Genomic DNA, 16,849 nt, shown 5'->3' on the forward strand with positions numbered 1-16,849 from the left:
TATTCATTTGAAGATTAATGGAAAAATCATACATATTTTATCTAGAGACAAATTCTAGGAAAGGAAGCTGTCTGGACGTACTAAAATGAATGTAGGTTGAATTACGGATAAGAAAATCGATATATGTGACTCCTTATGAAAAGAAATAAAACTTTGTCGGCTCGGAAAGATGAAATACGGATGGATATTTGCTAATAACAAAACTGAATCAAGAAGAAATTGGAATAGACATAGATAGCACTTTGAGTAGTGATAAACAAAAAACAAGGATGTTTAAGCCTCATTTTTTTGAATAGGTCTACTTTTCCCTCCTTCAAGTTTCAAATTTCAATAATGCCTCAATTGAACAAAACTGGATTTAATATGATAGATAATAAACAAGAAGAGTGATTATGATAGTTTTATTGTATTTTCGCTTTTCTCAAAGATTGTGAATTATTTGATAAATCATTTCAGCTTTTGGTTACTCTGCACCTAGAAGATATTTCATACAAGATTCTGCATCTTACTGTTCTGATTCCAAAATACGTAGATTCTTCCCAAAGGAAATTAAATGCTCCGTTTTCCAAGATGTTAGCACGATTCTTTTGAAGTTCCTAAGCCTAAATGGGCAGGATGCTGTGGCTTGATCACGGAATCTGCAGTTATCGTTCTCTGACGTGACCTGTCAGAAGACTGACAACCAATTTCTGTTGTTTCTAAACATCACGCAAGATTTCCTCAGATTTCTTAGCTGATCTGGTTAAGCTTGAAGTTGAATTGACTTAGGTCTTCAAAAACGCTTGGATATCGTAAAGAATGTAAATGTGCTTTCTAGAGATGTTTCTATCCAAACTCTCCAGAGCTCATATGATTCTTGATAGTAACTCTACCTAAAAATAGCGATTGCTTTTCTTAGTGGTATAGAGAAATTATATTTTGGTCCGAAAATATCCAATCCAGCTCCTTACGCTAACTTCAAACTATGTGTATATGATAGAGATGCATGGTCTTTACCCATGATTGTTAGTAATTGGTTACAACTTCGCATTTGGTTCATTGGTTTGTAACTGTTTTCTAGCTTTATCCACAATAAATTAATTCCCTTGCTTCAATTTTCCAATCTGTCATTTTTCACAATATGATGAATTCGGAAGGCAGGCTTAGCAGCGTCTCTAGTGTTGTAGTGGGGCATGTTTACAATGCTCTTGTAATACTCAATCAGATTAGCCTTCTGTTTTGTTCAGTTTTTCAAAGATTAGTAGGCTTTTAGACAAATCTATTTTATTTGAACACTCCTTTGTAAAAGAAGATTTCAACACAAGAGAAATTTGGTAAATATCAAGAAGAAAGAAATACTAACCGCAATCAATACATTCTTAAATATTGAAAGAGAAATTACGTTGTTGGTGATACTATAGATTTACTCTAATAATTGAATAGGTACCTCATAATAAGCAGAGTTGGATAGGAATAGAAGATTCACATGTACCATGACCTAAATAAGTTATTCCCTCTGATTTATATGAATATCCAAATATTCATGATAATAATAAATATGAATTTATAGAAAAAAATCTATAATAAAACTTATAATAATAGAACTTTGATTGTCGCAAATATGACAACTACATTACGAAACTTAATTTCAAAACTAACTAAAAGCACTTAAAATATACATAATATACATTGAATAGAAAGAACGTAAAGCAAAACGTGGTGCACAGAAAAATGTATATATTGCAGTTGTGTTAGAAGGGTTAGTCCATAATAAAGCATTACTAAGTAGCAAGAGAAGATAGGAAGCTTATGTACATCGAAGTCGAACCCGAATATCCATCATAACCAGTTTAGTTGGTTTGTCGTTAGACGATTTTTAAAACCATAGTATACTGTACATCGAGCTTTTCATTTGAACTTCACTATTAAGTGTTACACTACTAATTACTAATCTTAAGTGAAAATCGTTTATTCACTAAAAGTTCTCCAGAATTTTGAGAATAGAAATATCTATGTATATTACTTTAAATTTTTAAAATTAGTTCATTATCAATCTCAATTTCCTGTCGCCCATCAAACCAAATTAACTAACTCGCTTAAATGTTCATAGAGTCAGTCAATTAATGATTCAGATGTTTCAATGAAAGCGTCGAACAACCTCCCAAAAACACTAATTATGATGGACGGGGCAATAAGGGGATCGAAAATGCGTCTGTACTTGGTCGTCGCGTTGCCCATCACCATCAATATAAAAAAATAGTAAAAATTAAATTATTCTGCAAAAATGATACGCCTAGAAAACATTTTAGTGGTTCGTGGTATTTTTGTTGCTCGGAAAAAACCTCATTATTCCAGCTAAATTAAACTTGATAAAATACTACAATAAAATAAAAGTTTCCAAAAAACTGAGAATTTGTATGAGTGTTTGGAACAAGTTCAATGCGAAAGTTTGCATACATCGGGGAGCTTTGTCCTAGAATTATAAAAGAGATTGCCATGATTCGACCTTTTTTCGCCTAAGAATACACAAGTACATCAACTACCAAAAATTATTTTTTAGGAATAAAATGGATATATACCACAAAAATTATATTAAATATTTTATGCTTTTAAATCAAGATAATTTATTAACAAAACCATATAAAAGAGGTCTAGGAAGTAAAAAGAAGTAAAAAGTTTTACACTGATCTGCTTCATGATTTCAACTTTCAATATCTAACTCTATTCTTTTTGAGATGTTTTCTACATGTTTTGTCTTGGCCTTGCCATCGTCAAAAATGATTTTAAAATATTTCATTTTAGAAAGATTCTCGTAGGAACAAGAAGCTAATGATGATAAATTTGGTAATATGGACATATATAAGCAAAAATATTTTCATCATGCATTTTTAGGTCTCTTTATTCACACATTATTTCTCAAAAATTTCGGTAGTCTATTGAACAGTCAACCATTTGTTTGAATGTATGGATTCATCCACTGTATACAAATTTCATTCCTTCTACTCATCAACATTTATTTCGTTTGTAGACTGGGATGTTAATTGATAGTACATTGAAACCGGTAGCTCTGGAACTGAGAATCCGAAACTATATTTATTCAGGTATTTTGATTGAAGACAAATCTAGGGAAGAGATCTACCTTCGATAAGCTATCTGGTAAATACTTTATAGCTTATATTCATTTTTACATTGAAACTAGTTCAGACCTGCGCTGGAAAAGAACTGATAAACCTGATTTTTTACAGTTATAGAAAGGAATTGAATGATAAATGTGTCTACAAGAAGTTGGATGAATTTGTTTACTAGATCAAGGACAGTCGTACTCTAATATTGAGATACTATCAGAAGAAGATTCATATGATATTATCGAGGAGATACCAGATCTATACCTGGTAGAAGAAGAGGAAGAGTAAAAACAAGAGGAACAAGAACAAGGAAGAAAAAGCAGAAGTATAATATAAGCATAAATGAGACCAAAATAATAATGCTCAATTTATGGAAATTCACACCAAGGTCAACATTCGCAGTACCTCACAATCGGCGTGGAAACATATGAAAAATATGAAGAAAACAATGTCTTCAAGTTCTCCAACCGTTATATCTTGAAAATATTTTGTAAGATGTATCTAACCTAACCTAGTTTGATTATTGAGCTTTCACAATTTAGTAATAACTATGTTCCAAACATTTGTACCAATTTTAAGTTTTATGGGAATATTTTTCTTGTTCTTGTAAGAAGTTGATAGATGAAAGAAGTTAATACATTTTCCAGCTAAAGTAACTCAAAAAATATTTTGTTTTCATAGAGAGAAGTCCGGGAAGTTTGAACTCTTTAATATAGTATGTCATGATGTCTAAATCGGATGAATAAAGCATAACAAATGAAAAAGTTCAAAAAATACGAAATGGGGATATTAATACAATTTTCCTTTTCATTGAATTTCATCTACGGCGTATGTTTCCCATTGCTACTTAAATTTATGCTAAAATGGTCTGGTTATTATTCCTAACTTATTCTAATTCAGAATGTCAAAACTTATTTTCTTATATTTTCCACAAAATACCTCGAACTACGAAAAATGCTTTCACTTTAGTAATAGTAGTTGGGATTAAATTTGAAGCTGGACACATTTAAACACAAAAGGCATCAGTCCTGTCGAAGATATGGCGATGAGTATCTAAAAAAACTGATCAGCATGAAGAAGTAAAATGTGTAGATAATTCTCACTGAAATATACATCTATAACCCAGTAAAATACAAAATTATGCACTATGATAATGGAATATGGAATATTATATTATTTTTATTAAAGCTTTTTCATCATACCCCTATCGAAAGCACGAACTTTTACCCTCGTTAGAGAGATGGAAAGTTTTGCAATTATCTCGAGAAAATAATTTCCACCTGTCTTTAGCACTAAAGCAAATCACTACTTGTTGTCACTACCATTATTGTTGGTAACCTCAAATTAATGGTTTTTGGAATTTTGTTTTACGTTGTCTCGACCAAAGTATGAAGAAAAAAAGTATAAGTTAGACAGGCAGAAAATCGAATTTCTGGCTCTGTGTGGGCGAAGTCTAATATAGTTCAATATAATATTTATGCATTATTAGGCATAAAAGTATACTTTGATGTTAGTTTTTAGGGATTAAAGTGGGTCTTCTATTCACGAGGGATTGAATTTTAAGTTTCTATATACTAGAATATTTGTCAGTCGTTTTTTTTAGAATTTTATATTCATAATATATGAAATAGTATATACACATTAGAAATGAAATTTTCTTCATCCCCTATGTACATAATGTACTCTTATGCAGAGTGAGTTTTATGTATAGAACGACTCAATTATCTCGGAAACGGCTTGTACGATGTTTATGCATTTTTATGCGCAAGAATCTTGTGATACGGCCGGTATTATGGTAGTATCTACATTGTTGTCAAATTTTTCCCTTTTCCAGAAAAATAATGAACTTTATTATGTCAAATAGATTACTCAATATATTTTGTGTTTTTAGGAATCCTTAAAAAATACTGATTATTTTTCATGTAATATTCTCTATATCTAAATCCTATAATTTCGGAGTTATAGTTACATTTACTGTATCTCTACCAAAGTTACAATAAATATTGTACATTTAGATGGCTAAGAAGTCGCTTAATTTGATTATTCTTTAATAATTTATGTGCTAATACAAAGCTCATAACAAGGTCTAGTGTCAGTAAGTTAGTAAAAAGTTTAACGAAACTGGTGCAGTAAAATATTTATGTTTAATATTTAATAATGTTTAATAAACATTATCATTTCAATTCATAGAATAAAACTAATTTTCCTCATATATTTATCAATCATCACTTTTTTTATCTGAAACCCATGAAGAGATATAGGAAAAAGTGAATTTCGTACTAGTCTGTTACAAGTAATTGAGAAGAATTTTATGATAAATGTTTGATAGTTAATTTCATTTCTTCTTATGCTTTGGGGATATTTCTAATAAAGGGTTTCTGAGGTAGTTTTCAATTATTCTCCACTCATAAATTTTTGTTTCTACAATTGCCTCCACCACGTTACAGGTTGTTAACTTTTCAAGGCCACATTCGCAAAACAGTTCAGTTAGCTTATCTTGCCAGTGACTCATATTTTAACTACTTGCTACAGAGATACAGAGTTGCTGTGCTAAGCGGTGATTTACGTTATACTATCTTTTTCCAATCACTTTCAAAAATAGCTCAGAAAATTTACCGCCAAAATTTACCATTTTGAGGCCTTATCCATCACGTTGGTGTCATGAGATTAGTCAAATTATGTCATGGTGCGTTTAATATTCTGTATAAATAATTACGTAATCTTAACGACCTCCGCTGTTACCATTCCCACAGTTTCTTTAGGATACAGAGGTTTTCCTGTGCAAACTAATGGAATTAATAATTTTTGCAATTCACCAGTTGCTTCGTTTATTGCCTTAACAGGCAACGGAAGCAAGATATAGCACATTTGCGTGCCACATTGTAAAATTGGAGAGGTTAAATATTACATGGACACTGTATTAGATCATAAAGTTAGTAATTAGATTTTACATAACTTTACTTTTGTAATAAATTGGTTTTAATTCAAGTTTTTTACATAATTCAGTCCACATAATCGAAAATAAATTGAAAGAACTAGTGACAATCCTCATATTTACCACTATAATTTTTCCTCCAAAAATACGTCAAGCCAAAAAAGCTAACATCATATTACACAAAATGCTGAGGGCAATCTGTTACGAATATTCCAGAACGGTTCTTTTATAAAGTGAAAACCAAAATATTAATATTAACCCTATTCTCACACTGAATGGAAAAAAAAATAGAATGGGTGCAAAAAAGTATCTTGGTTCAGCCATAAACGCTCAAACGGATGCAGACGAAGAAATCAAATCAAAATTGAAATGGCTCGAAAGGCATTTGCCAAGTACTCCTCAATGTTTTTAAACAGAAATCTAAACCTTCACGTCAGAATAGGATTCATGGAATGTTATGAGTGGTCAGTACTGCTGTACGGACCTTGAAGGCTCAAATGATCAAAAAACATGAGACATTTGAGATGTGGCTCTATAGACGCATCCTGAATATACCCTGCACTGACAGAATCATTATCAACAAAGTACTAAGACGCATTGGTCGCAAAAGAAAGCTGTTGACAATTATCAAAATAAGAAAAACTTTTACATAGGATAAATACCTACTGCTTCTGAACATAATACAGGGCAGAGTAGAGGGAAAGAAAGGCATCGGCAGGAAAAAGAAATCCTGGCTCTTTAATATAAGAGAATGGACAAATCTCAGCGTCGGAGAATTGTTTCATGTTGCGAGGAACAGAGACGCATTTAAAAACGTGATCGCCATCCTTCAATGAGAAGACGGCATGAGAAGAAGATATGGAAGATTGCTTCCTGAAACTCAATAGGAATCTTCATTTCATTGCAATCTATAGGTCTTTATCCATTTAATATCTACTTTAATTTTGTCTGATTTATCTGGATTGATAGAACTTTGAACATAACTCCTGCAATATTTTAAGAATACTGAGTAATAATCCACAGTTTGTTTCCAATATTTTTAGAATCTATTCATATTGTCTTCAGCAATATCGTATGCAAATAAGTTTTTTTTGAATCGATCCGCCAAATTCTAATTATCCACTTTCATCTAATTGGAAAACTATTTTGAAAAAAGTCCATGAGATTTTTGTTCATATAATCATAAGGAGCAATTAAAATTTAAATTACAGTTTTTCAAAATATTTTTTATGAATATTCTCAAAAAATGAATCTTTACTATATTTTTCAAACAGAAGAAGCTATTCGTTTTTACTGGGTTATGTATCACATCAATTGCTCTGTTAATATGTCATTATCCTACTATTAAGAAATATATTTTCTATATTCACTTCTGAATGGATCAAATAGATAAATTGGATTTTATGGTAAGTAATATGAAGATACAAAACTTATTGCCATCACAAAATAAGCATTAAAAACTATTTTACGAGAGCAATCAATGTATTTTTTAAGCTGTACGATCAAAATTTTTACACAAGATCGATATCTTAGGTCCCAAATACGAATATTAATTAGAAAAAAAACTTAGTCCGTAGCTGTTACTGTATCATTATTACTTTCCTCGGCTGTACAGAAAATCTCGTGCGTTCAACAGACATGTGAAAAAGCGACATCATAAAGTTGGTTGATAAATGTCATTGTCACATATCTTGGTGATTGATAGCTAGATAAAGGAATTCCTACGAATCGTGTGGTAAACGTAATTTATAACATCAGAAATGAAAACAATATATGTAAGAGCTTGAATCATAATTCCTCGTGAATATTCGAGATAAAATTGGAACTTGTTTGAAATCAGCTAATATTACAGCTTAATAATTGAATATCCAGTGGGCCAAATTATTATCTAAATATGAAAAGAGTCAACGAATGGTCTAGGAAATAAATAATAGTAATAAAACATACTGTCTACAACAATATTACGTTGTTGGCCAAAATGTTTAAAAGAAGCTTAGGTTATTTTCATTGGCTTGATTTTGTTGTCGCCCAATATTTTTTAGTTGTAATTTCTGGAACTGTTGGTGATATTTATATTGAACACACTGTTTTCACGACCACCACACCAACACTCCCAATTACACTGTCTGGAATGCGTTTCGATAAGCGAGTTTTCGTCTTCAGAGACTGAAGGTAAACTGTTTACTTGGTTATCGAAAGGCACGTAATTGTGCGTGTTGGTGTAGTGGCAGTGTTTAGGACAATATTGCTTCCTAAAATTACTTGTTTTGTAGTTGAAAAATCGATTTTTTTCGATGCTGTGTGAAACATGTTGATTAAAAAAATATAGTATGTGACCTAATTTTGCGACCTAATCAAATGTTCAAAATCCACCTTTGTCAAAATTATATTTTCAACATCGACTATGCTACAGCTATTGTTAATCAAAGAAAGCTTCTCACAAGTACAAGTGGTACAAACATCCCTCCCAAAGTGACCTCTGGACGAGAATTCCATTTGTCTTAACGGGGTTTATTCTAAAATGCTATAAATTTCTATCTTGCGAATTCCGATATTACTTTTACAGAAAAATAATAGATTCAAGATCTTACCCTATGTTCCAGGATATGTAAGGAATAAAATTCCAAGACAGTAAATAGGGTATTTCAGTATGTTGAGATCAATTAAAATCAGTTACTTCGCTTGGTTCCAAGAATTTTTGAAATAAATAATCACTTTTTCAAGTAAACAGATCTTAATTATCTCTTCTGCACATGCTATTAAAAATTGAACGGCAAAAGATTTTCAAACAATTTAGATTGAACAGTAACCAGCTGTTTTCAAATTACCAGATCCTGTGACTGTTTCTATCATATGTGACATTGTAATAAATTTTTACCAACCAAAATTATTACACAAATGACCGAATAACAAAAAATCATCGCTTTTTGATATATTAAAGACAAAAGCTTGTCCTGAATGATGAAACAATGTATTCATTTCGTGCTTCTCATATAATTTTATCGCCATGAACCTAAAATATCCATTTAAATCGAATTATTTAACGCGTTTTATACTTAGCTTATAGCTAGCTTCTGGAATTGCGGTGAATTTGCAAATTTTTGGGAGATAAGTTTATATTATAAAAGCAGATTTCATTCTTTACTGCCCCACATTAATATTAACTCATTATGTATAAATATGTGTAGAAATATTTGTTATTTACATATTTCAAAAATGTAACGAATTTTCTGTAGCAGATAAATCATAGATTAATATCAAGAGAACGAAGACAGACTATGTTATATTAATTCATCAATTACGTCATGATTTACGAGTATTTTGTTTACCAAACCGCTGAATATTTTATAATTCTGCCATTTATCCACTATATGAAACGAAAACGATTATTTCCACATTATGACTCATTTTTTTCACTTATCCAGTAATTTTCTTAACAAATTGAACGAAAGGAAATCAACATGTCCGATTCGTTATTGACCGAACCATACGTTTTGAAGTATATATTGGCCAGCTGAAAAGAACGCAGAGATTTATTAACCAACTGTTGAAAATGTATTTATAGTTCCAAAACTTGACAAAAAGTTAGGTTATTGTGCAACAAGTATTATTTCAACAGTTATATTTATAATAGATTATTTATTTATTTTTCCAGGTTCACGGAATTCTAAATGTTCCAAATTCGCCTTCAAATTATACATAAAATGGAAGTCAAGAGATCGAAATTTCTCAAGCATGTCAAAAAATAATCCTTACTTAAAGAAGAACAAATCATAATTTTTAGCAATGATGAAGTAAAATTTTCTCCCTCTTGGTAGGGGAGGTAGTGGTACATTTCGAAAAGTCATTACTTTATGAATACACTATGAAGTACATTAATGACTGGGGATACTAATGAAGTTATCTACGATGCGAGGCGATTTGGTTAATTATTAAATGGAATAATGACAAAATTTCGTGGTAGACAGTTTTAAGTGAAGTTAAAACATACGTGACGCCAATATAGTGACAATACCCACTAATCAATACAACATCTTTTACTGGATTAGAGTAAAAAGGACAATAATTATTACGATGGAAAAGTTCTATTAAAAAATAGATCTAGTTTTTTTGGATATCCTCATTAATTTCCCCTTTTTTAAATTTTTTCATAAATAGTCTTTTTTTATTTATTTTCTGCAACAATTAATTTCAATTACAGATAAAAACTCATTTCTTTTCTATAGAACAACAATTTTTTTACGATCTAACGTGAAGTATGTTTATACTTTATTTAAGTTTTTAAGCTTTGATCCAGTAATTTGTTTATTGAATTAATAGATTATTCACACCGATTTGCAAATTCACCGCGATATTTACATTTTACACAAGACAACAAAAAAATGATCATATCAGCAGCTTTCATCAAACTCTTTTTGTACGGAATTTACCATATCCAGACCGTTTCGCAATACGTTACCAGAACGTTTCGAAATATGTAGCAGAACATCTTCATTTTAATTTCCACACTGAATTTGTGATAAATAGTTAGTTACTTACTTAAAATCTTTTAAAATTAAATATTAAAAACACGATGACCACACATAAAAAAAGAAAATAGTAGGATTCCAGCTGAGGTGACAAAAACAATTTGTCGTATCTTAAGCAACAACTAAGGGGAACAGAACATAATTATAGAAAAAATAGATAATTTAATGCAATTAGTGATAACGAGGACCAAGATGAAAACAAAGAAAATTGGGCAAAATCTATTTTGGCCCAATTATGTGTTTCTGAATATCTAAGACCAGGAAAGTGGTCCATAACTTATTCAAGCATAAAAATCGATAACATTGAGCAAGATTCCAAGTTACTAATTTAACTTTTAATATACTAGCCCCGTATCATGAAATGCGATGCAACTACTTTACTCGATACTTGCTAGCATTTGAGCTTCAAAGGTAGTAGCTTTAAGCCATCATAATTGATAGTGAACTAACTGAGAGTATTTCGGAGTTATTTGGCTTAAGTCTTGGTTTAGTATTGTACAGTAAACAATATATCGTGCGAGAATCGTTGTTTTAACTGATGCTATAAAAAAAAGGAATAGGAAAGATAACGACAGATTGCGTTTGGATATAATCGTGGATGGAAAGATCAGGAAAATATAATGCATCAACAGCTTAGTAACCTAGTTTATCACTAAACGAGTGTAACTACTCTTTGTGTTATCATAACTATCTATCCCTTTAGCCGACATTGTAGTAGACACTACGCTACTTATAAATATATGGGCGATTCGGGAGGAGCGCACCAAACTCTAGGAGTGTATTATACACGTGAAAAACTCATATGTTCTTATCCGATTTTCATTTGTTTTCAAGATATAGCATATTAACAAATAAACAAATTATCACATAAAAATTTTCTTAATCATAGCGTTCTTTAAATAAATGTTCAAAAATACAAAAATACCGCCATTTTCTCCTTCGTCTACGAAGAGCGTTTGTTGCTCTTCCAATTGATTCATTTATTTCTTCTTTAATATTTAATTTTCTCAATTCGTCTAATTAGTGCATCCCGTGTGTCCATTTTCATTTTGTAGACTTCATTTCTCATCCAGCACCATAAACAAAAATCTAGTGGTGTGAGGTCTGGAGATCTTGCAGGCCAATTAATGGGACCTCCACGACCAATCCAATACCCTGGAAAACGTTCGTCCTCACGAGCGACATGTGCAGGAGCTACATCGTGCTGACAGTATATCTGCTTTCTAGTATTTACAGGAACATCCTCTAGTAGGTCTTATAATTCGTTTTGTTAAAAATTTAGGTACTTGTCTCCTGTGAAAGGGCCAATTAAATAACTGTCAACCATACCATACCACACGTTTACAGAAAACCGATGTTGAAAATTGCTTTCGACTGTTGCCTGGGGATTTTTGTCCGAGCATATATGATAGTTATGAGTATTTTTAATGCCATCACGGATAAATGTAGCTTCAAAACTAAGCGTAATCCTCTGGTTGTAGGTGCTGTACTCTCTGTACGTGATAAGGATCTAAACCTTGTTCGTGGAGTGTGTTTATCTCCCTTTTTTGTGGAATTCCCAATTGAGTGGCAATTCTCCGTGGGCTAGTAGTTGCATCTTCTACTAGATGCACTGCTTACCAGTCTCGCACAATTTGTTAAAAACTCTAATAAATACGTTTTTAACAGGATATCTTTGGTGTGGAGAACGTTGACGATATTCTTCAGCAACAGCTGTAGTATTTTCATTATAGAAACCATAAACAAACACCATATTTGCATATTCTAAATTTGAATAAGTATCTGGCATTTTGCAACACTAACAATCAAATAAATTCGAAATTAAACGTTCAGTTTCTGTTCACTGTACACTGACAGTTCATCAAAACATCAGAATTATCAATTGCCTTTGAGCCTCGAACATGGCATACTTTGATAATGTTAAAATTCAGATATAAGTGGAAAGCTAGATGAACATTTTTAATTATTCCATAACATGAAAACAAATGGAAATCGAGCATGAGTTTTCTTACATTATTTTCACGTCTATAATACACTCCTAGAGTTTGGTGCGCTCCTCCCGACTCACCCTATATACTCGTATGTTTAATTTTCGATACCTTAATAAACTATTTGCCTTTTGATCCAAGAATTATTTGATCAATATTCTTCAATACTCCATCAAAGGATTTCTAAAGAACTATTGTGAATGCCTCAATCTCAAAAGTACTCAACAGTTTTATTATTTTGAATACAGCGAAATAGACTGGTTAAAAAAATAATAATGAAATGGGAATGGAAAAACTTCACAGAAAAAATCGATAAGTGGAGAAGGAATGGAATTGTTGAGGAAAAAATGTAAATTTAATTGATTGATTGAGGGGATATGATTAGAAGAAGAGTAAGCAGTATGTAACAAACTAAGAAGTGATGATACTCATTTATATCTGATGACAACTAAAATTAAAAAACATGAAAATGCATGAAAAAAATTGAAAAGGCCAATAAAACTAGTAAATTAAATGAAAACTACACGGGAAAAAATGGTATGTCAGATTAATATGCTTCAAAACAAAACTCTTAAGTCTCAAATCTTGCCAGTAGGTAGTATAGGTAGCAACACTGATTATAATAAATTCAATTATATGTATGATTACACGTAATAATGGATTATAATTTTTTAATATATTACTTCATATAGTTTTTTGTTTTAGAGTACAATATATTAAAGTAAAATATTCTTTTCCAATGTGCTATTAAATACATTTATTCTTCAATAGCGAATGTTTTTTTAATACAATTCGGGAATTGTTCATGGTTGTAACTGGTCTTCATGACCTGGAAATCATACAGTATTGTAAAGTTTTTCATAAGTTCGAAGACTCAAAGTCTAAAGTATAAAATGTTTTTTCGTAGAAAATTGCGTGAACTATGCGTTAATTCAATTTTAGTGAAGTAGGAATTTTTCCCATGTTAATCAAATGGGAAACTAAAATAAAAAAGCGACCTTTTAGAGTTGAGGGCTCATATTTGGTGAGAATTTTTTTATATCAAATAGAAACATTGAGATGGTGACTGTTGAGACAAATAATTATAATGGGAAAAATAAAGGAATATAAAATAATAAATTTAGATTTAGTTATGCTATGAAATTATATTAATTATTGTGAATTTTTAATATAAAATGCTAAATTTATGAAAATAAGAAGCCGGACGAATGAGAATAGGAATGAAAAGAAACAAGACGAAAGTTATGGTAATAAACGAAAGAAACAAAGCTGAGCAAAAAAGAAAATAAAGCGAAAAAAGTATTGGCATATGAATATCTAGATATATTTATCGAAATAGACAGGAAAACAAATGCAAAATTAACAAACAGAAATCACCGTTTTCAATAAACAAAACAATCCTAGTATACAAGCAAATTGATAATCTAGCAAACAATATAAACGAAACTGAAATTTAAGCAATAGAAATGAACATTTAATGAAAATTGTGCAGAATCAGAATCTATCATATAAAAGAAATGGAAAGATAATCATCAAAATGTAAATAAATGCAATTTAGCGATAGACTGACACAACAAGGAATGCTCAGAAAAATAATGAAGATACATGAACAAGCAAAGATAAATCCCAAAAGACAATGTTATAACTATTTATTATTTGTCAGGGAGAAAGAAACATGTAGAAATAGGGAAAATAGAACACGAAATCCATTTACGACATGCGGAAAGGCATAAAGAGAAGTAGAGAAATGCGGAAAACCATCAGATAAAGCTCTATTATTTACTCAGAAAAACCTTATTTCATGAAAAATCACAAAACACTAAAATTCTATATTTAAAAATCATTTTGAGATTCACCCAAAGACTATTAATAAAATTCAGTGTAATTTCAAGTATAATCGAATTTTCTACATTGACTAACAATCTGGATATGGATTTGAAATTCCCGTAATGAAACTAAAGCAAATTAATATTTGGCATGAAAAAATTTTGATTAATAATCTTTTCTATCAAGTGGAATATCATAAAAGTGATAAAATTTTCATTTACTGTACTTTTCTCTGAAAACAAGTTTTTTAATTATAAAAACTATACCGTAGAAACATTTATACTAGGTAAAAAAACAGTTTATTTTATAAATCACAATGTTTGATCATTGAATTACATGGATTCAACTGTAAATTGATATGTTATTATTCGAAAGGCCAAAGCTAAAAAATCAAGTTTTAGTTATTCTGAAGTTCGATATGCACATTTATATTCTGCAATTTCTTTCTTTGGCCTTTGAACTAATTTGTGCAGAAGCTTAATTTCTATAATACATTATTAGACATGATTAGTAATTGATTAACACTCAATTCAAGTGTTCTTACCCTTGCCGCTATAGACGTGGTAGGTTTTTCCAACATATCCCACAACCACTTCTGATATTGAGAACATTTATCTTCCCCGAACTCCTCCTCATCCCTTTGCCTTAGGGACTCCGCTTCTTTTCTCATTTCTTCGTGTACGTGTTCTTTTCTGAAAGGAGGAGAAACAAAATGGAAATCATATTCTAGCAGAATAATTAAATAAAATAACAATAATAACTTACCGTTGATGGTATTTATGTTGACAACATGATTCTAGATAAAGTTCATCAACTCCCCAATATTCTAAATCGTCACTAAAGGCGAGAACACACATTTCATCTACAAGATGAAGTTTACCGGTGCGATAAAAATTGAGAATGGAACTGAAAGACTTAGGATGTCGATCGAAGAAATATTCGTTGTCTATGAGGGAATAATCATCGCAAAGTTCGCTGAGGGATTCGTGGGTATTGCAGTCTCTAAGACGACCTAACCTACAACAACAGAATAATGTGAGTTACTGAGAGGTAGGTTTTCACTCAAATTTGACCTCTAGCACCCCATTTCTTTTAAATCCAAATGCAGCTTTATCTATATTCGAGAAATATGTTAATGATAATGATTTTCAGGAAAAATGACATGTTTCCGATAAGCGAGAGATGGGCTTGACTAACCTGGTGTGCGGTAAACGGTCAAGAGTCCTCCAAAGAACTTCGTGTTTGACTCCACCAACATTAATCACAACTCTTTTATTCAGTGCTTTCGATCTCATAATCATAAAAGGTTCAGGTGGCAGTGAAGACATGGACCTGTAATAAATATAAATATCATTTAGTATAGTTCTTCCAATATCAATTGCAGAAGACAGTTATGCAAGGAACAATCATTCATATGCAAGGAACATTCATAAATACGCATGATACTCATACCAAACTAAGAAATGAAAGATAATGTTTACTCCCCGTATAAAATTCGGTTAACATCTAACAAAATCGTCAGTCCGCGTGGATTCATCATCTCCACTGTTTACGAATGAAAACATCGAATCGTAAACACAAATGCATTTCTAATGGGCGAAGGTGTCCTAAGGAGTATTTATACAATTTCTTTGAAATATATTGGCTTGGTGAGATTTATTTAATTCATAAATTTCTTTAAAGAAATAGAAATATAGAGTTATTTAGACCATGCCCATGGTCGAATGAAGACAATGAAATTACACAGTGCAGTGAGAATAAACACAGGTATGAAATGATATTGGTAGAACTATAACATAGTATATATAAAATATATTTACAAAGAAGGAAAAATTTTTATAGAAGAAGATTTTACTATCATATGTAATATGCCATTAAGTCAGAGTTAAATTCACGGCATCATGTGGAAAATTAAAGTTGATGCCAAGTAAAAAGTCAAACTAATAAAAACTTCTATTCGTGGGTATTCATGGTTCACAGTAAAAGAAAGAAAACGTCAGCGGCGGCAAGTGCATAAGCGCAAAATTGCTACAGAGCTCTCAAAACAATTAGGAATGAAAAAAATTAAAATTACAAAATTTACATAGTAGTAACGTAAACTAATATAGCATTTCCTAGTACTAATCCGAAAAAAAAGTGAATACTTCGCAGTCGCCTTGTAATACCTAAATAAACAACTGCAACAACTTCAAGCGTAATGCCGACGTAGGGCGTTAAGTAAAGTGGACGATTTGCAATTTTATCATTCATCTGCGATATACAATTGTCTTCTGAGCGCCTTCCCATAACTTACTATTACCAACGTTATAGTACTAACGGTCTAAAATAGTGTCGTGATTTAACTAGAGAAGTTCAGCACTACAGTGGTTAGTTTCCGAGTAAATATCTTTTTTCCTGACTTTTCGAACTGTCTTAACGACGATTTGAATATACTATTATAGATTCTGTGTGTGATTATGTGCTGTT

The 16,849-nt window shown here is 31.1% G+C and overlaps 1 protein-coding gene across 3 annotated transcripts in view; it reads right to left on the reverse strand.

The window, feature by feature from the left end:
- Positions 1-16,849, reverse strand: part of LOC130892068 (potassium voltage-gated channel protein Shab) — a 183,166-nt gene that overhangs the window by 73,520 nt on the left and 92,797 nt on the right. For all 3 annotated transcript variants that reach the window (XM_057797286.1, XM_057797287.1, XM_057797288.1), the window contains exons 3-5: positions 15,581-15,715; positions 15,149-15,400; positions 14,928-15,075 (exon numbers count right to left, since the gene is read on the reverse strand). In XM_057797286.1, coding sequence (XP_057653269.1) covers positions 14,928-15,075; positions 15,149-15,400; positions 15,581-15,715 — 535 coding nt within the window. The remainder of the gene's footprint in view (positions 1-14,927; positions 15,076-15,148; positions 15,401-15,580; positions 15,716-16,849) is intronic.

The sequence above is a fragment of the Diorhabda carinulata genome, chromosome 3 (genome assembly GCF_026250575.1).
Source record: "Diorhabda carinulata isolate Delta chromosome 3, icDioCari1.1, whole genome shotgun sequence".
NCBI classification, from domain to species: Eukaryota; Metazoa; Arthropoda; class Insecta; order Coleoptera; family Chrysomelidae; genus Diorhabda; species Diorhabda carinulata.